General features: G+C 53.4%; 2 protein-coding genes across 2 annotated transcripts; both read right to left on the reverse strand.

Moving 5' to 3' along the window:
• Positions 1-306: 306 nt before the first annotated feature.
• Positions 307-14,334, reverse strand: LOC148043707 (ankyrin repeat domain-containing protein 53-like). Its single transcript, XM_087723826.1, is given in 10 exon segments — positions 307-849; positions 851-1,144; positions 2,895-3,015; positions 3,611-3,775; positions 5,031-5,230; positions 7,039-7,274; positions 11,322-11,598; positions 12,409-12,468; positions 12,932-13,044; positions 14,291-14,334. Coding segments are annotated over 9 exon segments (1,965 nt in total). The 5' UTR covers positions 13,001-13,044; positions 14,291-14,334.
• Positions 14,335-15,196: 862 nt separating this feature from the next.
• LOC148043708 (shootin-1-like) lies at positions 15,197-21,771 on the reverse strand. The gene is made up of 7 exons (XM_087723827.1): positions 21,622-21,771; positions 20,204-20,280; positions 19,287-19,368; positions 18,002-18,096; positions 17,720-17,866; positions 16,466-16,619; positions 15,197-15,327 (listed from the first exon to the last, which is right to left on the reverse strand). The coding sequence occupies exons 1-7, from the start codon at positions 21,647-21,649 to the stop codon at positions 15,197-15,199; spliced, it is 714 nt and encodes a 237-aa protein (XP_087579953.1). The 5' UTR covers positions 21,650-21,771.
• Between the last annotated feature and the right edge of the window lie 1,486 nt (positions 21,772-23,257).

Genomic DNA, 23,257 nt, shown 5'->3' on the forward strand with positions numbered 1-23,257 from the left:
TCCACTTTGCCCACCTTTTGACAAGGAGGGAAATCAGGTTCACTTAACAACGGTGTTACTAACTGAACCTCTGAAGCCCTTAATGGCGTTGGCGAGAAAGGAGGGTGAAACGGGGCAAAACTCGCTTGGGAACAGAAATTTTGGGCTCGATTGTGGCCGTAAGTCGAGGATTACCTGTGTTTCTGGAGCCCTCAGTTCCGGCTGTGAATTAAGGACTGACGGACGCAGGGGAGGGACTGCCCTTGCTGCGCTTTTATTATTAATATTAACTATTAAATGTTTCTGAGCGTGGCAGAGTCAACCTCGTCAAATGCCTTGTGTAGAGACGGGGCATTTGAGGGGAAGGTCATCCCTGCCCCTTTGCGCTCGGGGGCATGGCGGAAAGGGCCTGCGAGGCCTTCCTCCTACGGGCTGGACGATGTGGACGATTCGCTCTGTGCAGGGAGGGTCTCTTTTCAGGGACCCCAAGCTCCCCATCCTTGGGGGGCCCAGAACTTCAGTGCTGCAGTAGGCCGAGACGTGGCTCTGGAGGCTGTGGAGGAATACGGGATCCAGGGTGACCCGGAGGCTGAGGGCCATTTGGTCGGTCCACCAATGCTCCGGCCCCGGGGGCCGCCGGTGCTTCAGGTTAAAGATGGGCACCGTCTGGAAATCCTGGGGCACCTCCATGCGGGGTTTCCAAGAGTGGGGGTAGAGGCTCCGTTGAAGGACCTCGTAAGGCAGATCCGGCATGGAGGAGACCCGGCCGATGTTGTCGATCTGGATCACCGGGTCCCCGAAAGGATCTTTGAAGAGGAAGAGGAAGGAGGTGAAGTCGTGCTGCGGCAGCTTCTCGGGCTCCACGCCCAGCCCGTATGGCTTGCGGCCGGAAGATGGACGTAGCCGGTTCCGACTCCAGGTTGGTGCTGAGATTCCAGGGCTTCTGACGCCGGAACCTGCGTTGCACGCTGAGGACCGAGTCGTCGCCGATGAGCAGGGCGCTGAGGGAGGGGATGGGGCTGGCGACCTGGCCGGCCACTTTGCGGAGGGTCAGCGAGTGGCGCTTGACGTACGACAGGCCCAGGACAGTCGGAGTGGGCAGCGGCAGGCCCTTCTTCAGTAGCCAGCTTTCGAAGGCCATCATGTTGCAGAGGTTCAGCTCCCACTGTGGGGAGAAAGGCAAAGGAGGCCGCTGACCCCTTTGGCGTAACAGCCCCCTCCCTGACATGAGATGACCCCTACCCTCTTGGCCCTCGGGCCCAGCCACCCAGAGGCATTCACTTGAGACGGGCGGCCGTAGGAGTGGAACGGAAGGAATCCCTGCAGAATCGGATGGGAGGCTGTGAGTTCTAGTTAGACGTGACAAACAGCAGGGTGTTTTTTTTGGGGGGGGGCAGTCAGGAGATAAGTCAATCATTATCATCTCTTGTTCACTGAACATTTAACTGGGTCAACTGAACATTTAAAAGTTTTATCACAAATATCATTGGTTTTTAATAACATACGTGTGTGTGTGATCGTTATTGTTATATAATTAATCAGAGTAGACCTGGAAGGGACCTCGGAGGTCTTCTAGTCCAGCCCCCTGCTCAAGCAGGAGAGCCTCTTCCATTCCAGACACATGGCTTCTTAAAAGCCTCCGCAACTTCTGGTGGCAAGCTGTTCCGCTGGTTAATTGTCCTCGCTATCATGAAATTTCGGTTCCACCACAAAACCGCGGTAGACTAAAGCGCGCTCGACGAAAGCGCGTACGTGACGTCATCACAGCGCGACGAAAACAGCACGCTGTGATCGGTAAACTTAAAATTAACGCGTAAATCTAAACCTAACCCCCCCCAAACCTAACCCTAACCCTAAACCTAACCCTAAACCTAACCCTAAGCCTAACCCTTAACCTAACCCTAAGCCTAACCCTTAACCTAACCCTAAGCCTAACCCTTAACCTAATGCTAAACCTAACCCTAAGCCTAACCCTTAACCTAACCCTAAACCTAACCCTTAAACCTAACCCTAAGCCTAACCCTAAACCTAACCCTAAGCCTAACCCTTAACCTAACCCTAACCCTAAGCCTAACCCTTAACCTAACCCTTAACCTAAGCCTAAACCTAACCCTAAGCCTAACCCTTAACCTAACCCTAAACCTAACCCTTAACCTAACGCTAAACCTAACCCTAAGCCTAACCCTTAACCTAACCCTAAACCTAACCCTTAACCTAACGCTAAACCTAACCCTAAACCTAACCCTAAGCCTAACCCTAAACCTAACCCTTAACCTAACCCTAAGCCTAACCCTTAACCTAACCCTAAGCCTAACCCTTAACCTAACCCTAAACCTAACCCTTAACCTAACGCTAAACCTAACCCTAAACCTAACCCTAAGCCTAACCCTTAACCTAACCCTAAACCTAACCCTTAACCTAACCCTAAGCCTAACCCTAAACCTAACCCTTAACCTAACCCTAAACCTAACCCTAAACCTAACCCTAACCCTTACCTTTATGTGAATCGGCTTGCTTTAAAAGCGCTTTTTAAAGCACCCTTTTTTTCTCCGCGGTCGTATTTGTCGCGCTACTGATGACGTCACGTACGCGCTTTAATCGGGCACGCTTTAGTGGACCGCGGTTTTGACGAGACACGGAAATTTCTCCTGAATTCCCGGTTGCTTCTCTCTCTCGGGCGAGTTTCCCTCCACTGTGCCTTGCCTGGCCTTCTGGTGCTTTGGAGGACAGGATGACCCCCCCCTCTTCCTCGGGGCAACCCCCTGAGATATTGGAAGCCTGCTCTCATGCCCCCCCCACCCCCCTCCCGGTCCTTCTTTCCATTAGGTTAGCCCTGCCCAGTTCCTGCGACGGGCCTTCGTCCGTTTCCTATCCACGCCGTCCCCATCCGTGAAGGTAAAGGTGGGAGAGCTAACCTGTTCTCTTTGAAGGAACTGCCTTTGCTTCATCTCGCACACGGCTCTGATGGAGTCCAGTTTGCACATCTGCTGCAGCTGGTGCCTCTTGTCGGCCTTCCACATGGCGTGGGAGAGGCGCCTGGCGGTGGGGAAGGAAGGGGATAAATTTGGGGCTCAGTTCTGCTCGTAAGTTTGAGGACCACCTGCGTGCTTATAAATAACTCAAGGGGGTGAGCTGATCCGACGTACTTTCCTCCTTTTATTTTCCTCACCACAACGACCCTGTGAGGTGGGATGAGCCGAGGGAGGGAGGGAGGGACTGGGCAAAAGTCACCCAGCCGCCTTTCGTAGCTAAGGTGGGATTTGAACTCACGCTCTGTTGCTTTCTCGCCTGGTGCCTTAAACCACTAAGCCACTAAACCAGTGTTTCTCAACTTTGGTGACTTTAAGTCCTGTGAACTTCAACTCCCAGAATCCCCCAGCCAGCCGCAGCTGCGCTGGCTGGGGGATTCTGGGAGTTGAAGTTCACAGGACTTAAAGTCACCAAAGTTGAGAAACACTGCACTAAACTGTCAGGTTCTGGATTCCAGCCCTGTGGACTAGATGACCCCCCCAAGGCCCTTTCGAAACGGGACATTCCAGCCCTGTGGACCCCCTCTGGACTAGATGACCCCCCCCCCCCAAGGCCCTTCCGAAACGGGACCTGCCGGGGTTTCCCTCCCACCCGAACTCACTTGGCACACGCCCGGTGGCCCCACGTCCTGCACAGATCGATGGGCTTCTGCTTCTCGTGGTCGCAAGCGTGGACGTTCGCCCCGGCGTCGATCAAAACCTGGAGGCACTGCTCCCGCCCCTCACTGGCTGCCTTGTGGAGGGGGGAGACCCCGTTGAAATTCTGCCTGAGAAACGAGAAGGGTGGGCGGGTGGGGGGGTTAGGGAAGCCCCAGAGATTGCTGACAAGTCCTCCAGAGAGGCTGGACAGCGAGAACCTCGGGCCAGCAATGCAGGATTCAGGCTGTGAGGTCCGAGAGGCTGCTGGACACTCAAGAGTTCAGCCAAAGGTTCCCAGGCCCAGGGATGATATTACTGGGGGGGGGGGCTGGATTGGGGGGGGGTGTTGGGTGATGGATTGCTTCTTTTGCAGTTGTTTCATGAGCCAACTAGGTAACGCCATCAGTGCTGGAAGGTGAGGAGAGGGTTGAGCCAAGATCAAGAGCTCGTTGGGTCAAGAAACGCCTGCAAGGAAAACCACCCAGCTCAGAGAACACCAAGGACCTCACAGTCGTCCTCCTCCTCCTCCTCCTCCTCCTCCTCCTCCTCCTCCTCCTCCTCCTCCTCCTCCTCCTCCTCCTCCTCCCCCCCCCTCCTCCCTGCACACCCCTCTCCCTTCTAGCACTGAGGATGTTCCCTATTTGGGTCATGAGACGTCTGCAAGGAAACCACCCAGCTCAGAGAGGACCGCACAGTCTTCCTCTTCCTCCTCCTCCTCCTCCTCCTCCTCCTCCTCCTCCTCCTCCTCCTCCTCCTCCTCTCCTCCCACTCCCTGCAAACCCCTCTCCCTTCTAGCACTGAGGATGTTCCCTAGTTGGGTCATGAAACGCCTGCCAAGGAAACCACCGAGTTCAGAGAACACCAAGGACCTCACAGTCCTCCTCCTCCTCCTCCTCCTCCTCCTCCTCCTCCTCCTCCTCCTCCTCCTCCCTGCAAACCCCTCTCCCTTCTAGCACTGATGATGTTCCCTAGTTGGGTCATGAAACGCCTGCAAGGAAACCACCAAGTTCAGAGAGCACCACGGACCATACAGTTGTCGTCGTCGTCCTCCTCCTCCTCCTCCTCCTCCTCCTCCTCCTCCTCCCTGCAAACCCCCCTCCCTTCTAGCACTGAGGATGTTCCCTATTTGGGTAAAACCACCCAGCTCAGCCCCAAGGACCCCCCAGTTTGGACCCTCCAAAGAGCCCCTCCTCTTTATTAGATTACTGAAAAGGTCTCCTGCTTTTGAGCAGGGGGTTGGACTAGAAGACCTCCCGCAGCCCCCTTCCAGCTCCATTCTGGCTGAGGGCCAGTTGTCACCATCGGCCACTAAATGAACTGGTTGCAAGTGGAGGATTCCCTGGCCAAACCTCCAGGGACGCCCCCCCCTCTCCCCAAGCTTACACGTTGACGTCGGCGCCTTTGCTGAGCAGGTACTGGAGGCACTCCACGGCCATGGCCTTGCTCTCCTGGCCCAGCACCAGGTGGATGGGCCGCCAGCCCCGCAGGCTGCCCAGGTTGATGTCCAGGTTGTATTTCTCGATCAGCATCTTCATGCAGTCCAGGCGTCCGTGCAGGGCGGCCGTGTGGAGCATGGAGAAGCCCTGGCAGAGAAAGGCAGCGGGGAGAGACGGACGGACGGTCAGCCAGACTGGGGGGCCCTTCAAGGGGTTCCCTGTGAAGTACCCGTGGTTCGCCCCTGAGGCCAATGTTGAGAAAAGACACAGACACGAGTCTTCCTCGGGATGGAGCGACCCAGATTGGGGGTCTGGAGTCCCTTTTATTGAGATAGGACAAAGGCAGGAGGAGCAATCAGCATGTGATTAAAGACAGCCTGTCAAACTACAATTGCTAATCTGCTGCTCAGGGAAGTTCTGTCTATATATGGTCAAATCCTGGGCGTCGTTGGGTAAGGCACATCTAGAGCGAACTATCAGGATGTTATGTTATGGACTATCAGGATGTTATGTTATGGACTATCAGGATGTTATGTTATGGACTATCAGGATGTTATGGACTATTAGGATGTTATGTTATGGACTATCAGGATGTTATGGACTATCAGGATGTTATGTTATGGACTATCAGGATGTTATGTTATGGACTATCAGGATGTTATGTTATGGACTATCAGGATGTTATGTTATGGACTATCAGGATGTTATGGACTATTAGGATGTTATGTTATGGACTATCAGGATGTTATGGACTATCAGGATGTTATGTTATGGACTATCAGGATGTTATGGAGTTTGTTTTTTCCTGTCTGGTTCAGCGTGGCTGCGCATGCCCTGTTATGCACTGGGCTATGGGTGACCGCCACACCTACACAAGGAGTTACGTGACAACAGTTCCCCACAGCAGAACTGAGGAAGGGGGCTTGCTACGGCTGCTCCCCCCAATGTGGCGTTGTAGCTTTAAAGTTTCTGCCCTTGGGCTGTCAGACTTTTAAACACAACCACAATCACTCCGTGCACCCACGGAAACGAACGGGTCGTTTTTCTTCTTTCCCTGTCTTTTTTCCTTTCCACTATCATTTATAATTTCAGTGAGGCTGAAGCCAATTTCGTCGTATTTATTTTGCACAAGGACAATAAAGGTTGTGCTGTAGATTGGGGAGAGGTGGCCACACTCAATGCTGGGACTTCGTCCTGGCCTCAGCCAAAGGATTCAGATTAAAAAGCACCCCCCGGTTTCCTATTTTTTAAATTTATGTATTTATTTGTATCCGGACTTGTTTGTTTTTACAAAAAAACTCCACTGCAACCGACACAACACACCAGAACAGTGTTTCCCAAACTTGGCAACTTGAAGATGTCCGGACTTCAACTCCCAGAATTCCCCAGCCAGCGAATGCTGGCTGGGGAATTCTGGGAGTTGAAGTCCGGACATCTTCAAGTTGCCAAGGTTGAGAAACACTGTTCTAGTCGCTAAGCGTTGTTAATCCTGAGAGTTAACCCTCACCCTGTTAAGTGAGAATTTTTTTTAATTTTTGCCCCGTTTTACGACTTTTCTTCCCATAGTTGTTAAGTGAATCACCGTGGTCGATAAGCTAGTCACCTGGTTGTTAAGTGAATCTGGCTTCCCCCCGTTGACTTTGGTGGTCAGAAAACGGTCGCAAAGGGGAACCCCAGGACCGTCATAACTGTGAACCACTTGCCAAGCGCCTGGATTTTGATCGCCTGACCACGGGGATCCCGCAACGGTCGTAACTCTGGAAACCCACCCGGTCCCTTTCTCCAGTGCCGTCGTAACTGTGAACGGCCACTAAAGGGACTGTTGTAAGTCGAGGACCGCCCGTATAAAAGTCTACCCCCCTGATTCAGATGCCTCCTGCCCTCCCTCCTCTCGGGGGGGGGGGGTCAGGAGAAAAGCCCCCCCCCAGGTATCCAAAGTGGGACGGGGGATTTACATTGATATCTGCCTGGTTGGGGGACTCCGCTTTCTGCAGGGTGATCTGGAGCCATTGGGTCTGTCCGGTGCTGGCGGCGTAATGCAAATCCCGGTTCTGTTTAGTGGCGGCATGTCTTGACGACTGAGGCTTGACGTTGCTACAACACAAGGCAGAGGGGCTGTTGGGTTCCCCCCCCAGCTCTCCCCCTCCTCTCGTTCGCTGGAGGACGGGGGAAGGGCAGAGATTCTGGCAGCCTGGGCGGGTGGGGGGGGGCGCTCAGTCAGGAGGGGGCACCGTTCCCGATGACCCCTCCCCCTTTTGATACCCAGGCAGGAGTTGGGGGGGGGAGTTGCCGGAAAAGGCGCTTCCAGACCTCCCCCTCCCCCCCATCGCTTTCTTAAAGAACTTTTGACCAGAATGAAATCAAGCCCATTGTTCAAAAGGCAGGGGGTGGATTGCATGACCTCTGAGGTCCCTTCCAGCTCTTTTCGGGATTGTGCAATCTGTGAAGCTCCAGCATCCCTCCCGCTGGGCTGTTTCCCTGGTGGGATCCTTTCCTGGGAGACTGGAGGCTTAAAGCCCACCCCCCGACGAGCCGAGGAGATCTGCCCACCCCAGTGACCATCATCCCCAGACACAGGGAAAGGAGGGGGTTGTAGTCCAGGAGCGACTCCTTCCTTCCTCCCCTTGGAGACTCGCCCGGCAGGCGCTGTCCCGGTGCTGAAGGTAGCCTGCGCTGGCCACGGGAGGTTCTGGCGCTGGGGAAGCGGTGCGCGGGGAGGGGATGATGGGCGCTGCGGTCCCCCCTCCCGCCCCCGCCCTCCACTGGCCTGAAGGCGACGGCGGTGAGGGCGAGGGAGCTGGAGGGGCCCAGGTGGCGCGATCCGTGGGTCCTGGGCCGGCGGCTGCCCGAGCGAGTCGGCTTCCGACCCACCATCGCGGCTAGTGCGGAGCGCGGTCAAGGCGTCGCCCGGCAACCGAGCTTGGCTCAACCCCCGGGACGGACGGAGTTCTCGCGCGGGCGGGGGGGGGTGAGAGGAGGAGGAGGAAGGAGAGAAGGAGGGAAGGGAGGCAGAGGAGGAGGAGGGACGAGGACGAAGAGGAAAATAGGAGGAGGAAGAGGGGAAAGGGAAGAAGAGAAAAGGGAGAAAGAGGAAGACGGATGGGAGGAGGGAGGGAGAAGGGAGAAGAGGAGGAAGAAGGGGAGGGGAGGAAGAGGAGGAAGGAGAAGAAGAGGGAGAAGAAGAAAAACGGGAAGGGGAAAGAGGAGGAGGAAAAGGAGGGAGGAGGAGGAGAAAGATGGGAAGGGGAAGAAGGAAAGGGAAGAGGAAGATGTGAGAGGGGGAGAAGGAAGAAGGAGGAGGAATGAGGAAGAGGGGAGGGGAGGAAGAGGAGGAAGGAGAAGAAGAGGAGAAGAAGAAAAAGGGGGAAGAGGAGGAGGAATAAGAGGGAGGAGGAGGAGAAAGATGGGAAGGGGAAGAAGGAAAGGGAAGAGGAAGATGTGAGAGGGGGAGAAGGAAGAAGGAGGAGGAATGAGGAAGAGGGGAGGGGAGGAAGAGGAGGAAGGAGAAGAAGAGGATGAAGAAGAAAAGGGGGAAGAGGAACGAGGAAGAAGAAGGACAAGGAGGAAGAGGGGAAGGGGGAAGAAAGGAAAGGGGGAAGAGGAAGGAGGAAGAGAGAAGAGGAAGGAGGAGGAGGAGGGGGACTCATGAGCAGTCGAAGGCCAGGGCAGACGTCCCAATTTCTGTCCGTAAGGCAGGGAGCCCCCCCTCCCCCCCCCGGGATGTGAGGAGTTGGGTTCCAATCCCATTAAGTGAGCCTCGAACCTTCCCCCACCGGCAGCCTTTGGCGCTTTCGAAGTCCGGGTGAAGGGCGTTGAGGGCGAATTCTGCTGAAACGACGGGAGCTGCCAAGGCCCCAGTTTGCCCCTTGAACAGGCCGTCCTTGACGTACGACCAACATTGGCCCTGGACTTTCTGTTGCTAATCAAGGCGGTTAAGTGAGATGCCTGATTTTAGGGCCATTTCTGCCATGGTCGTTAAGTGAATCATTCTAGTCCAGTGTTTCTCAACCTTGGCAACTTGAAGATGTCTGACTTCAACTCCCAGAATTCCCCAGCCAGCGAATGCTGGCTGGGGAATTCTGGGAGTTGAAGTCCGGACATCTTCAAGTTGCCAAGGTTGAGAAACACTGGACTAGACGCTAAGCGTTGTTAACCCTGAGACTCTGCAACCATCTTCCATCCAGCCCCAGCGGCCAAGTTCGGACCGTGTGACGCAGGGACGCTGCGGGAGTCATAAGTGCGAGGACGAGTTCTAAGTCACTATGTTTATTGCTGTTGTAACTTCCAACGGTCAGTAAGCCGCGTGGTTTTATAAGTTGAGGACTCTAGTCATAATAATGCAACCGGGGTGGGAAGAAGACCCCTGCCCAGCTGCTGGATGGAGCCGGCCCTTGGGCTGACCCGTGGTCAAAGCCAGGCCACCTCGGCAATCTTCACTCTGGGGTACACAGCGGCTTCTGCCGTTGTCTCGCCCGGTTCACCTGAAGGGAGGAAGGAAAAGAATTATGGCAGACCGGACAGGAATCACAGAATCCTAGGGCTAAGGAAGGGACCTTAGAGGTCATCCAGTCCAGCCCCCTACTCGGGCAGGAGACACTATTCTACTACAATGATGGAGCACTTGCCACTTCGGGTGGCAAGCTGTTCCACTGGTTAAATGGGCTGCCCTTTATCAGAAATGGTGCAGGGCGGAGGGTTGGACTAGATGCCTACAAGGTCCCTTCCAACTCAGTTAATCTGTTAAATTGTCCTCCCTCTTAGGAATGTTCTCCTTAATTCCAAGTTGCTTCTCTCCTTGGTGAGTTTCCATCCGTTGCTTCTTGTCCTGCCTTCGGGGGCTTTGGGAAAATAAATTGACACCCCCCCCTCTTCTTTGGGGCAGCCCCTCAAATACTGGAATCCTGCTCTCATGCCCCCCATCCCAGTCCTTCTTTTCTCTAGAGTGGCAAACCCAGTTCCTGCAACAATTCGGTGTGTGTGTTTTATCCTCCTCCGGCCCCCCAATCCTCTTTGTGGCTCTTCTTTGTTGTAATATAGTTCCTTGTGTAGGTGTGGGTCACCCATGCCTAGTTCATAACAGGGCATGCGGAGTCACGCTGAACCACACAGTAGAAAACAAACTCCTAGAACTCCATAACGTCCTGATAGTGCATAACATAACATCCTGAGATGTGCCCTACCAATGACGCCCAGGATTTGACCATATATAGACAGAACTTCCCTGAGCAGTAGATTAGAAATTGTACTTTTACAGGCTGTCTTTAACCACATGCTGATTGCTCCTCCTGCCTTTGTCCTATCTCAAAAAAAGGGGGCTCTCAGACCCCCAATCTGGGTCGCTCCATCCCGAGAAAGATCGTGTCCGTGTCTTTTCTCCACATTGGCCTCATGGACGACCCACGGGAATGTTACACTTCTCTGCACTCTTTCCAGAGTCTTATTGTGGGGTCCATAGTCTAGGTGTTGCCAGGCACAACACAATCACAAAGGCTGCTCCGAGTTTGAAATAGTTGGCATCCCATCTGCCAGAGGAAGGGTAAAAAAAATAAGGCAAGATGGCAGCCACAATGGTGGCATCAACGCTTTGCTCCTTGTGTATTAGAAGAAGGTGCTTCTACGGACACCCCAAGAGGGGAGGGTCAGAATGGACTCAGGAATTCTGGAGTTGAAGTCCCACAAGTTCTAAAGGGGCCATCGTGGCCCACCCCAGCCTTAGGAAATACCCTCACTTCCCTGAATTTTCTGCAATGAGCTGGGAGGGGCACGAAATGTTTAACACTGTGACTGCACCATGGATGGATTCACACACGCATCTCTTCTCTCGTCAACGGGGCACCCAGAAATTAGACAATTGTCTTCTGCAGGATGAGAGCCCCGCCCCGCAATCGAAGGGCAGGTAGCATCCAGCCCATGAGGGTAGCCCAAGATCGGTGTCAGGTTTCCTAAAAATGCCCTAATTGATTCATGAGTATCGAGCCAAGTTTCAATACAAAGCCAGGCATTTATTAGGAGCGCCATTAGGCCTTTCCGCAGTCAGATCTGAGCTTTGTTTGAGTTATAGCTGAACGTTACCGCTGTTCCTCCCCTCTGTGTCATAAATCACATTCCCCAATGAGGTGCACCCCTCCCAAGCCTGCTGCAGTGATCTGAGATCCGACCTTAGCCGAAAGTATGTGTGGAATGCGCTCTTCCCCCCTTCTCTCACTGTGGCAACGTTAGGAGTTGACGTGGTTCTTACCTGGTAAACATTTGCCGGTCTCGGAGACTTTTGCTTGGCTGGGCTGGGGTCCTGGGGACCCCCGCTGCTGAAGCTGCCTGTCTTCATCCCTGGCCCCGGGGACAGGAGGCAGGAGTCCCCCGTCGGCAGCTTGGGCAGTGGGCTGTGGCAAACCGGGGTCTGGTCCACGATACGCCGCCGTCTTTGGCAGGAGCTTCTCGAGCTGGTTGTCCCCCAGGAGTTTCCTCTGGCTGGCCTTACGGCGGCTGGAGCGTCTCCCTGGCCGCCTCGGGGTACTCTGGGGACCGGAAGAGGGGACGGGTGGAGGCCCTGTTTGGTCTCGCAGGGAAGGCAGCAGGCTAGAAACCCGGAGACTGGGAGTTCTAGTCCTGCCTTAGGAGTGGGGAAATGGCTGGGTGACCTGGGGCCAAGGAGCAGGAGACTGGGAGTTCTAGTCTCACCTTGGATAGGGAAACTGGTTGGGAGACTTTGGGCCATTCAGCAGGAGTTCAAGTCCTGCCTTAGCCATGAAAGTCTTCTACTTGACTTTGGGCCATCACTCACCAGGAGACGGTGAGTTCTAGTCCCGGCTTAGGCATGAAAGCCAGCTGGGAGATTTTGGGTGACTCACTAGTCCTGCTTTAGGCATGAAAGCCTGTGGTGGCTTGGCTCTTGCAGCAATCAATCTCACCATTATGAAGGAGGGAAGAAGGAGGAAGGGAGGGAAGAGGGGAGGAGGGAAGGAAGGAAAGAGGGGAGGAGGGAAGGAAGGGAAGGAAAAGGGAGGGAGGGAATGAAGAAGGAAGGAAGGAAGGAGGGAAGGAGAGAGGTAGGGAAGGAAAGGGAGGGAATGAAGAAGGAAGGAAAGGAAGGAAGGAGGGAAGGAGAGAGGTAGGGAAGGAAAGGGAGGGAATGAAGGAGGAGGGAGGGAGAGGAAAGAGGGTAGGAAGGAAGGATCACCTGACCCTGGGGATGTGAAAAACTATCCTGTCGCTTTGGACAGTGGCACTGTAACGTCGGTCACTAAACAAATTGTTGTACATAGAGGACTACCCTAAGAGGTTGTGCGCACCCCCCTACCCACCCCACACCCCCAGATGAGGCTTACCAGGAGGCCTTGGAGCTCCAGGGCCACACTCCTCCGCTGGTTCGCTGCAGCCGACGGAGGCTGGGGAGAGAAGAGGAGGGAAGCAGGATTTCCTGGCCTGGGGGCTCCTCCGAACCCCCCCCCCCCCGGTGGCAGGACGGGATCCCCTCCACCATCCGTGGCCTTCGCAATCCCTCAGCTGCAGGTGCTGAAGGGGCCTGCGATACAGGCAGTTCCCAACTTATGACAGTTCATTTAGTGACCGTTTCAAGTTATGACGGCACAGCTGACTCACATTTACAACCCCGGGGGGGTCACGCGATCCCCTTCGTTGACAAGCGAACTCCAGGGGGAAGCCAGATTCACAACCGTGTCTCTTAGGTAACCACTGCAGCGATTCATTTAACAATGGTCGTAAAATGGGGGGCAAAACTCGCTTAGTGAAGGTTTTGCTTAGCGACCTAAATTTTGTGGTTGTATGTCGAGGACTACCTGTATTGGCCGAGCCTCAGTGCTTCAGCCCCCTCCCCCGTCCTGGCCTTACCTGGGGGGAGGACTGGGGCCCCCTCCTCACTGGGCGCAGGGCCACTCCGGTCTTGATCCGGGCCATCATCTCCTCCACGGCTCTGGCCGCCACATCGTCGGAGCAAAGGACTCCTGGACACAAGGATGGGGTCAATTCCCCGCCCCACCCCCTCCCCTGGCCAATTGGGATCTCCTCGACTTACACGATTCATTTAGGGACCGTTGAAAGTTCAAAGTTACAAGGAATTTTTCACACTTACGACGGTCATATCAACCCCACAACCACGTGATCAAAATTCAAAGGCTTTGGCAGCTGACTCGCATTAATGATGGTCGCAGAGTCCCGGGGTTACGTGACTCCCTTATGGGACTTTCTGACAAGCAAACTCGATGGGGGATTCACTTAACAACGGTGTCCTTCAGTTAACAATTGCAGTGATTCACTTAACAACGGTGGCAAGAAAAATTGTAAAATGAGGCTGAACTCTCTTAAGAACTGCCTTGCTTAGCAACAGAAATTTTGGGCTCAATTATGGTCATAAGTCAAGGACTACCAGTAGTGTCTCAAAACATGTTCATAGTTTTATAATTTCCATTCGGCAATTCCTTCCTTCCTTCTTCATTTGTTCCTTCCTTCCTTCTTCATTTGTTCCTTCCTTCCTTCTTCATTTGTTCCTTCCTTCCTTTTTCTTCCCTTCCTTCCTTCCTCCTCCCTTCTCCCTCCTTCCTCTTCCCCTCCTTCCTTCCTTCCTTCCTTCCTTCCTTCCTCTCTCCCTTCTAACCTCCCTCCCTTCTCTTCCTCCTCCCCTTCTTCCATCCCTCCCTTCTTTCTTCCTCTCCCTCTCCCTTCCTAACTTCCTCCCTCCTCTTCCCTCCTCCCCTTCTTTCCTCCCTCCCTCCCTTCCTCTCTCTCCCTTCTACCCTTCCCCTCCCTCCCTCCCTTCCTAACTTCCTCCCTTCTCTTCCTCCTCCTCTTCTTCCCTCCCTCCCTTCTTCCTTCCTTCCTTCCTCTCTCTCTCCCTCCCAACCTCTCTTCCTCCCTCCCTCCCTTCCTAACTTCCTCCCTCCTCTTCCTCCTCCCCTCCCTCCCTTCCTCTCTCTCTCCCTTCTACCCTCCCCCTCCCTCCCTCCCTTCCTAACTTCCTCCCTCCTCTTCCCTCCTCCCCTTCTTCCCTCCCGCCCTTCTTCCTTCCTTTCTCTCTCTCTCCCTTCCTCCCTTCCTCTTTCCTCCCTCCCTCCTCTTCCTCCTCCCCTTCACATTATAAGAGCAGAAGGCGAGTCCCTTCAGGGAAACGTTGTGAACAGCCCTGTGTCCCCCCCCCCCGTGTGTGTGTGGGGGGGGGGGGGGTTTGAGGTGAAAGTGGTCCCATCCACTTACCCCTTTTCCCAGGCTGTGCTGCTCTCCTCTCCCGCAGGGCCGTCAGGGGGCTGGCAAACGGCAGGCCAAGCAGGAAGGTGAAGCTTTTCCAAAGGTCGCCCCCCTCCCCCTCCACAGCTGGGGGGTCCCACTTCCCTGCCCTGCAGCCCCTCCCCCTCCTCCCACGCGGCTTCTCCCAGCTCTCCTGGCAACCTGCGCCCCCAAATGGGCAGCTGCCCCTGGCTGATTGGACTATTTCCTTGTAGGAATGGATGGGGCACCACTCGGAAATCCTCTCGGCAGCTACGCTGGGGAACTACGGGCAGTCCTCGATTTACAGACGTTCATTTAGTGACCATTCGAAAATGCAACAGCCCTGAAAAAGTGACTTATGACCAGTTTTCCCCACTTACGACCGCTGTACCCTCTCCGTGGCCCTGTGATCCCAATCCGGATGCTTGGCAACTGACTCATATTTACGACGGCCGTAGTGTCCCGTGGGTCTTGTGATCCCCTTTTGTGGCCTTCTGACAAAGTCCGTAAGGAAGCCGTGTGACTAACAATGGTGGCCAGAAAGGTCGTAGAATTGAGCCAAACTCGCTTAAGGACCGTATTGTTTAGCACAGTTGTTTTGGGGAACCCTGCAACCGTCATAAACAGGGGCCCGTTGCTGATTGTCTGAATTCAGAGTAAATGACCATGGGAAGGTTACGACGGTTGCGGGTGTGAAAAATGGAGGTTAGTCCTGTGTTTCGTTGCCTGTTGTCGCTTTGAATGGCCACTAAATCAACGGTTGTAAGTCGAGGATTACCTGAACAACTTCACCAAAGCGGCTGCCTTCCAGATGGGAAGAGGGTTGCCAACGTGGCTGAACAGAGGGACAAAAAGCTGCCTATTGCTGGTTGAGGGGGGGGGGAAACGTTGGGGTCAGATACTCACTCCGTCTTTGCTGTCCAGGTGGGGGGTGGCAGAGGGGGTGGGGGGTGGAGGGGGGAGAGGGACCGCCGGATGCTCCTCGGGGGCGTGGGGGGCCTCAGCCCCCTCCTCCAGGGCCTTCACTGCAAGAGAAGGCGGAGTTGAGGAGGGAAGTCTCCCATGGGCATTGCTTTCTATGGGTCAGGAATGGCAAGGGGGGGGGGTCTTCCTCCCCGGCAGAAATTTATTATCGGGGTGCTCCTGTCCTGCCTTACGGGTCTCGGATAACGACGGAGGGGAATAGGTCTCGCTCACGGTTGAAATGTGGACTCCTGGGTGCTCTCGGAGCTCGGTGGTTTTCTGGCAGGCGTTTCGTTGCCCAACTGGGTTATATCATCAGTGCTAGAAGGAAGTGGGGTGTGTGGAGCGGAGGAAGAAGAAGAAGAAGGGGAGGAAAAGGAAGAGGAGGAGGAAGAAGAAGAAGAAGAAGAAGAAGAAGAGGAAGAAGAAGAGGAAGAAGAAGAGGAGGAGGAGGAAAAGGAAGAGGAGGAGGAAGAAGAAGAAGAGGAAGAGGAAGAGGAAGAAGAAGAGGAAGAAGAGGAAAAGGAGGAGGAGGAGGAAGAAGAAGAGGAAGAGGAAGAGGAAGAGGAAGAAGAGGAAAAGGAGGAGGAGGAGGAAGAAGAAGAGGAAGAGGAAGAGGAAGAGGAAGAAGAGGAAAAGGAGGAGGAGGAGGAGGAAAAAGAAAAGGAAGAGGAGGAGGAAGAAGAAGAAGAGGAAGAAGAGGAGGAGGAGGAGGAAAAAGAAAAGGAAGAGGAGGAGGAAGAGGAGGAGGAGGAAGAAGAAGAAGAAGAGGAAGAAGAGGAAGAAGAGGAAAAGGAGGAGGAGGAGGAGGAGGAGGAGGAGGAAGAAGAAGAGGAGGAGGAGGAAGAAGAGGAGGAGGAGGACAACAACTGTGGTGTCCTTGGGGCTCTCTGAGCTTGGCGGTTTTCTGACTGACGTTTCATTACCCAACTATTGCGCTGATGATGTTACCTAGTTGGTTAATGAAATGTCTCCAAGAAAACCACCAAGCTCAGGGACTCTGGCAGAGGGAGGGATCCCTCCAGGGTGGAAGGAGCCAGAGCTTACTCAACGGAGCCCCAACTGGAAGCTGGCAGGAGGCTGAGACCTCCTTGGCCGCTTGTGGTTGGGCATCTGAGGGCAGCCCAGCCTGGTCCTCTCTTCCATGCCTCCTTTCCCCAGAATTCTCGGCCCTCTGCGCAAGACCAGCCAACCTCTCACCTTGGCGCTCCAGGGCGGCGCACTTCTCCTCCGCCCGGAGGAGTCGCTCCTCCAGGTGGGCCTTTCCTTCCTCCGCGGTGGCCAACGTGGCCTGCAACGTGGCCAGCTCCTCTGGCAGTGGCCGTCCCACCAACTGGGCCTCCAGATCCTTCACCTGGAAGAGTCAAAGGGCCGGCGGCTGAATCCTTGGGAAGAAGCTGCCCCAGGAAGGCCGGGCGCCTTATGGGTCCCATTGATTGGGAAGGATGCCCATCTGGTTGGTGGGACCACGGGAACAAGGGCCTTCGTGGTGGTGGCCCCTTCTTTACGGAGCTTCCTTCCCCTCCGGGTACGATTGGCTCCCCCTTGGCTGCTTTCCCATGAAGACCCCGAAGAACGTGGCTTTCTCAGTGGGCACCACGACCGGAGAGGGAGCCCATCAAGGCATTGGCATAGCTGTCCTACTGCTGCCAGGAAGGTGGGGGCTCTTTCCAGGGTTGTGAATTTTTAATGTTGTGGATTTTGTGTTGCGGGTTTTTAACATTGTGGTTTTTGTGTTGCGGGTTTTTAATGTTGTGGTTTTTATGTGTGGATTTTTAATGTGGTTTTGGTGGGGTGGATTGTTAAATGTTGTGTGTGGTTTCTGTTTTGTGGGTTTTTAATGTTGTAGGCTAGGGCAGTGTTTCTCAACCTTGGCAACTTGAAGATGTCCGGACTTCAACTCCCAGAATTCCCCAGCCAGCGAATCGCTGGCTGGGGAATTCTGGGAGTTGGAGTCCAGACATCTTCAAGTAGCCAAGGTTGAGAAACACTGGACTAGACGCTAAGCGTTGTTAACCTGGGAGTTGAAGTCCAGACATCTTCAAGTTGCCAAGGTTGAGAAACACTGGGCTAGGGGTCCCCAAACTCGGCAACTTTTAACACTTGTGGACTTCAACTCCCAGAACTCCCCAGCCAGCCGTGAGTTGAAGTCCACAAAATTGCCAAGTTTGGAGAGCCCTGTTGTAAGTCAGTGCTGAGTTGGGGGGCCGTGGAGATTTGTTGAATGAATAAACGCCCCTTCCCCAATTCCAGAGAAGGCCAGAGAGAGTCCCTACTTGGCATCCTTCAGACCCCACTGGAACCCATTCCGGCTCCTGCCCCACCTTCTCCCCCCCCTCTGTCACCCAGAAGAGTCGGGGGGCCTCCCCTGCTCCCTGGGGGGGGGGGCTTCCCTGCTAAAGGCCAGAGCTACGAATTTGGAATTTGGAGGCCGAGGGAAGGGAGGGAGCTCACTGTGGCCTGGTGCTCCGCCTTGGCGTCCTCCGACTCCCTGGTGATCTTGGCCACTTCCTGCAGGGCCAGAAGGAGCTGCGCATCGGCTCCGACGTTCTGCAGGAGGATGAGGCTCTGCCAGTTCGCCTCCTTCTGCTTCACCAGCATCTGTGGAGGGAGGAGACCAGGCTGAGGAATCCTCCATCTGCCTCAAAACTGTTTGTCCTTGTGCCCTCGAGAGTTTTTTCGGACCCCCCTACCACAAATTCCTCTCCCAGAGTCTGGAAAAAGAAACTGTCCCACCTGATGGGCGAAGATTTCTGCTTGCTGCCTCAGTTTCTCCTCCAGATCCAGCTGCTGCGACATCCGGCTGTACTCCTCGGTCACCAAACGGGACGCTGGGGGGGGGGGGTTAGAGAAGGCCAATGCATGGGCTCTGCGTTTACCTGGTGTTGTAATATAGTTGCAGAGCCACGCTGAACCACACAGGAGAAAACAAACTCCTAAAACGCCATAACATCCTGATAGTGCATAACATAACATCCTGAGATGTGCCCTACCAATGACGCCCAGGATTTGACCATATATAGACAGAACTTCCCTGAGCAGTAGATTAGAAATTGTACTTTTACAGGCTGTCTTAAATCACATGCTGATTGCTCCTCCTGCCTTTGTCCTATCTCAATAAAAGGGGCTTCCAGACCCCCAATCTGGGTCGTCGCTCCATCCCGAGAAAGGTTGTCTCCTGTCTTTTCTCCACATTGGCCTCATGGACGACCCACGGGAACATCACAACCTGGGGTGGGCTTCAACTTTTTTTACTACCCGTTTTGTGGGCGTGGGTTGTTTGGTGGGTGTGACTTGTTGGTCATGGGACTGGGAAAATGTGACACCCGTTTAACTGTAACTTCTGTACGTTAGAACGTTACACATGCCTCCGGAGGTTATTCCCTAGCTTGCACATGACTGTTATGTGGGTGAAAATGTGGTGGAGCTCACTTAACAACGCTCTTGCTTAGCAACAAAAAATTTGGGCTCAATTGTAGTCCTAGGTCAAGGACTATCTCTGCCTTCCTCTGCACAGCAGCCTTGTCCTAGTAAACTCCTTCTCCTTTCTGGCAATTTTCCTCTCTGTTAGAGGCACCAAAATAATCCAGATGATATAAGGTTTCCTGCTGGGGCAGGGGGTTGAAGAGCCCTTCCAGCCCTAGATTATTGTGCTGTTTCAAAGCATCCTCTGAAGCCAGGTCTTGTGCCAGGGTTAGCTGTGCTTCCTGCCCCCCCCCCTCTCTCTGTGTCTCTGTCTCTCCCTCTCTCTCTCTCATTCATGGGTGTGGCCAGGCTGCAATTACTACCGGTTCGGAGAGGTGCACCAGATTTTCACTAGCTATTCGGTCGAACCTTTGGAGTTTGACAAGAGACCCTCTCTTAAATAAACAGGTGTTTCGTGAATTTTCCCCAGTGGTTTTCACCCATCACTTCCCACGGAAAAGGAATCCTCTCTGGATCAGCCTTTATCAATACTCTTCTCTCCCCAACAGCCACCAAGGAGACCCCGTTTTGGTAGAAAGTTGAGCTCCACACTCACCGCGTTTGACCCTCTTCAACATCGTCTGGTTGTGTTCCTTCAAAGCTTTCAGAGACTGCTTCTCAGCACGCTCCTCCTGCAGCTGTGTTCAGAAAGAAAGAAGGAAGGAAGGAAGGAAAGAAGGAAGGAAGGAAGGAGGGAGGGAGGGAAGGAAAGAAAGGTGGGAGAGAGGGAAAGGAAAGAAAGAAAAGAAAGAATGAGAAAAGAAAGAAAGAGGAAAGAAAGAAAGAAGGAAAGGAGGAAGAAAAGAAGAAAAAAGAAAGGAAAGAAAGAAGAAAGAAAGGAAAGAAAGAAAGAAAGGAGGAAAGAAGGGAGGGAAAAGAAGGAAAGAAAGAAGAAAGAAAGAAAAAGAAAGAAAGAAAGAAAGAAAGGAGAAAAGGTGGAAGGGAAAAAAGGAAAGAAAGGAAAGAAAGAAGAAAGAAGGAAGGAAGGAAGGAAAGGTGGGAGAGGAAGGAAGGAAAGAAAGAGAAGGAAGGAAGAAAAGAAGGAAAGGTGGAGGGAAAGGAAAGGTAAGAAAGAAAGAAAGGTGGGAGGGAAAGGAAGGAAAGAAGGAAGAGAGAGAAAGAAAGAGGAAAGATGGGAGGGAAAGGAAGGAAGGAAGGAAAGAAAAAAGGAAAGGAAGAAAAAAGAAAGAAGGAAAGAAAGAAAAGAAAGAAAAGAAAGAAAGGTGGGAGAGGAAGGAAAGAAGGAAAGAAAGAAGAGAGAAAAAGAAAAATGACCCTCTTTTCATAGTTTCCCACTTAGAAAACCCACAGAATGTTAATAAATTATATATATATATATATTTAAGAACGAGGCTGCCTCAACCAGAAGGAAATGGCCGCCTTCCCCACCAGGCTGGGGAATTCTGGGAGTTGCAGTCCCCCCCCCCCCATCTTAAAGGGCTGAAAGAGGAGGAAAGACTCCATAATCCATACCTGGTGCTGCAGCTCCTTCACTTGAGCGGCCAATTCCTTCTTCTCCTCCAGCAGCCACGAAACCCTGAGCTGAAGGTCTGGAGGAACAAGGGGGCCAAGTTATCTTCTAGAATCATCTGGAAACACCCCCCCAGGAGGGCCAACCCCCTCAGAGGGTCCCTCCTGCAGGACAAGTGGGGGCTAGGCTGGTGGGCCTCCTTCTGCAGCGCACCCCCTCCCCATTTTGAAGGAGAAAGCTTCTTTTTTTAAAAAAAAATGGGGAGAGGGTTCCTTTGGATTGGTCAGAAAAACACCACGTCAAGAGAAGGGAGGGAGGGAGGGTGGAAGAGAAAGTAGAAAGATGAGAGGAGAAAGAAGGAAGGGAGAGGGAGGGAGGGAGGGAAGAAGGAAAGGTGAAAAGAAAGAAGGAAGCTAGGAAGAAAAAAGGAGATATAAAAAGGAAAGAATGCAGGGAGGAAGAGAAAAGGAAAGGAAGAAAGAAGAGAAAGAAGGGACAGGGAGGGAGGAAAGAAGGAAGAAAGCTAGGAAGAAAAAAAGAAAAGGAGAGATAAAAAGGGAGGGAGGGAGGAAGGGAAAAGGAAAGATAAAAGAAGAGAAAGGAGGAATGAAGGGAGAGGCAGGGAGGAAAGAAGGAAGAAAGCTAGGTAGAAAAAAAGAAAGGGAGAGATAAAATAGGAAAGAAGGGAGGGAGAAAGAGAAAAGGAAAGGTAGAAAGAAGAAAGGAGAAAGAAGGAAGAGGGAGGGAGGAAAGAAGGAAAGAAGGAAGAAAGCTATGAAGAAAAAAGAAAAGGAGAGATAAAAAGGAAGGAATGAAGGGAGGAAGGGAAGAGGGAAAGGAGGAAGAAAAAAGGAAGGAGCGAGAAGAAGGAGGGGATGGAGCTGTTATTCAGTTTATCTTCTTTTATCTTTTATCTCTAGATCTGTATACTCCCCTCCCTCCCCCTTCCCTCCCCCTTGTTCCTCTCTGGCTGCACTGCTCCTCCCCTCTCTCTCTCCACAACGGTTCCCTTCTTTTTCTGCTTGGCTCCTCCAAAGGTCGGCAGGTGGCCCTCCATCCTTCCTCCCTCCCTTTTCTATTCCTTCCTTCTGTCTATCTTTTCCTTCCTTCCTTTTTTCCTCCCTCCCTCTTCTATTCCTTCCTTCTTTTTCTCTCTCCTCCCTCCCTTCTTTCTCTGGGGCCAACCTCTATTTGGCCCAGCATGCTCTGTGACTTCCTGCTTCGGGGGGGTGGGGGTGGGGTGGGGGTTCCCAAATCCAGATTCCCCGAGAAGAAAGCAGATGACCTTCGGTGTGGCCCACCAAGTGCCCCCTGAGATTGTAGGATTGCATCCGCCCTCTGGCCACGGGAGGGAGGGCCCGCCCAGAGGGGTCTTCTTCACCTGGGCAGGAGAGAGAGGGGGGAGGGCTCCCCGGCTCACCTTTGATCTGCTGAAGGCTGCTGCCCATGGGATCCAGGCCGGAGTCCGGAGTGCCCTCTTCTCCGCTGCTCAGGAATGCCAGGTCTTCTGATTGGAGACCCAACCGGGCAGCAATGCCAGGCTGATGCGCTTCAGCTTCTTGTTCTCCCGGCTGACCTGGGGGGGGTCAAGAGGGAGAGGGCAGGGCGGAGGGGCTCGGGGGGAGAAGGCGCCACCCGGTCCTCTGGCAGAGGGAGGGAGGCAAGGCGGGGTTTCTCCCGGTTCGCACCGGTAGGCCGCACCGGTTCGTGAAATTTAGCTCACCTTTTGGAACCTGTTCCCAAAGGAAGGAAGGAAGGAAGGAAGGAAGGAAGGAAGGAAGGAAGGAAGGAAGGAAGGAAGGAAGGAAGGAAGGAAGGAAGGAAGGGGGAGAGATACCCACAGGAAAGGAAGAGATACACACAAGAAAGGAAGGAAGGAAGGAAAGTGAGAAAAAAAAGAGAGAGACAAAGATAGAAAGAGAAATAAAAAAGAAATAAAAAGGAAGTGGGAGAGAGAGAAAGAAAAAAGAAGGAGAGAGAGAAAAGGAAGGAAGGAAGGAAGGAAGGGAGATACACATAGGAAAGGAAGGAAGGAATGGAGGGAGAGGGAGAGAAAAAAGAGAGACAAAGATAGAAAGAGAAAGAAAAAAGAAAGAAACAGGAAGGGGAGAGAGAGAAGAAAGAAAGAAAGAGGGGTAGAGAGACAAAAGGAAGGAAGGAAGGAAAGAGTGTGTGAGAGAGAGAGAGAGAGAGAGAAAGAAAGAAAAGAAAGAGAACTTATGCTCACAATTGAGCCCAAAATTTTGGTTGCTAAGCAAGAGCGTCGTTAAGTGAGTATTCACCCCATTTTCCAAGCTGGCCATGCCCACCCGGTCACATGACCACCGAGCCACTCCCACAAAACAGGCCACACCTACAGAATAGGTTCTAAAAATGTTGAAACCCACCACTGGAGGGAGGGGGAGGGGGGAGGGAGGGGGACCCCTCCTCACCTGAATGGCGAAGGCCTCGGCCTGGGCGCGACACCTCTTCTCATCTCATATTCAGCTTCCATGCTGGACAACTCGGCCAAGAGGGCTTGAGACGCTGGGGACGGAAAGAGCGGGACAAGGGGGTCAGAGCAAGGACCCCACCCCAAACCGGGAACCCTCCCCAGAGGTGCCCACAGACGTTGGGCTAAAATGCCAGGGGGGACGGCTCTGACGGGGCAGCCGAAGCCCTGCCGGTTTTCATGCCCCGCATGAAATTGACTTAATGAATCGATTGTGGGCCTCCATTTCTAGATGGGGAGAAATGAACCCACTTCATAGAGCCAAGGTGGCGCAGTGGTTAAATGCAGCACTGCAGGCTACTGCTAGATCAGCAGTTCAGCGGTTCAAATCTCACCGGCTCAGGGTTGACTCAGCCTTCCATCCTTCCGAGGTGGGTGAAATGAGGACCCGATTGTTGTTGGGGGCGATATGCTGACTCTGTAAACCGCTTAGAGAGGGCTGAAAGCCCTATGAAGCGGTATATAAGTCTACTGCTATTGCTATATTGCTATTCTTTGGAACGGCCCATTTCTCCTCCCCTGCCTGGACCCACAGATTTCCCTTCTTCCAACTCCAAAACGCAAA

Source organism: Thamnophis sirtalis, unplaced genomic scaffold (genome assembly GCF_051295495.1).
Source record: "Thamnophis sirtalis isolate CommonGarterSnake01/CBP01778 unplaced genomic scaffold, rThaSir2_p1.2 scaffold_10, whole genome shotgun sequence".
In the NCBI taxonomy this organism is placed as follows: domain Eukaryota; kingdom Metazoa; phylum Chordata; class Lepidosauria; order Squamata; family Natricidae; genus Thamnophis; species Thamnophis sirtalis.

What these genes read in the sequence shown, in the direction of transcription:
- LOC148043708 (XM_087723827.1), bottom strand. Translation starts at nt 21,649, where the DNA reads ATGGGCAGCAGCCTTCAGCAGATCAAAG. An exon ending in CAGCCTTCAGCAGATCAAAG is followed by an intron (nt 20,281 to 21,621) that starts GTGAGCCGGGGA and finishes TTGTTCCTCCAG; the next exon opens with ACCTTCAGCTCAGGGTTTCG. An exon ending in GTTGAAGAGGGTCAAACGCG is followed by an intron (nt 18,097 to 19,286) that starts GTGAGTGTGGAG and finishes CCCCCCCCCCAG; the next exon opens with CGTCCCGTTTGGTGACCGAG.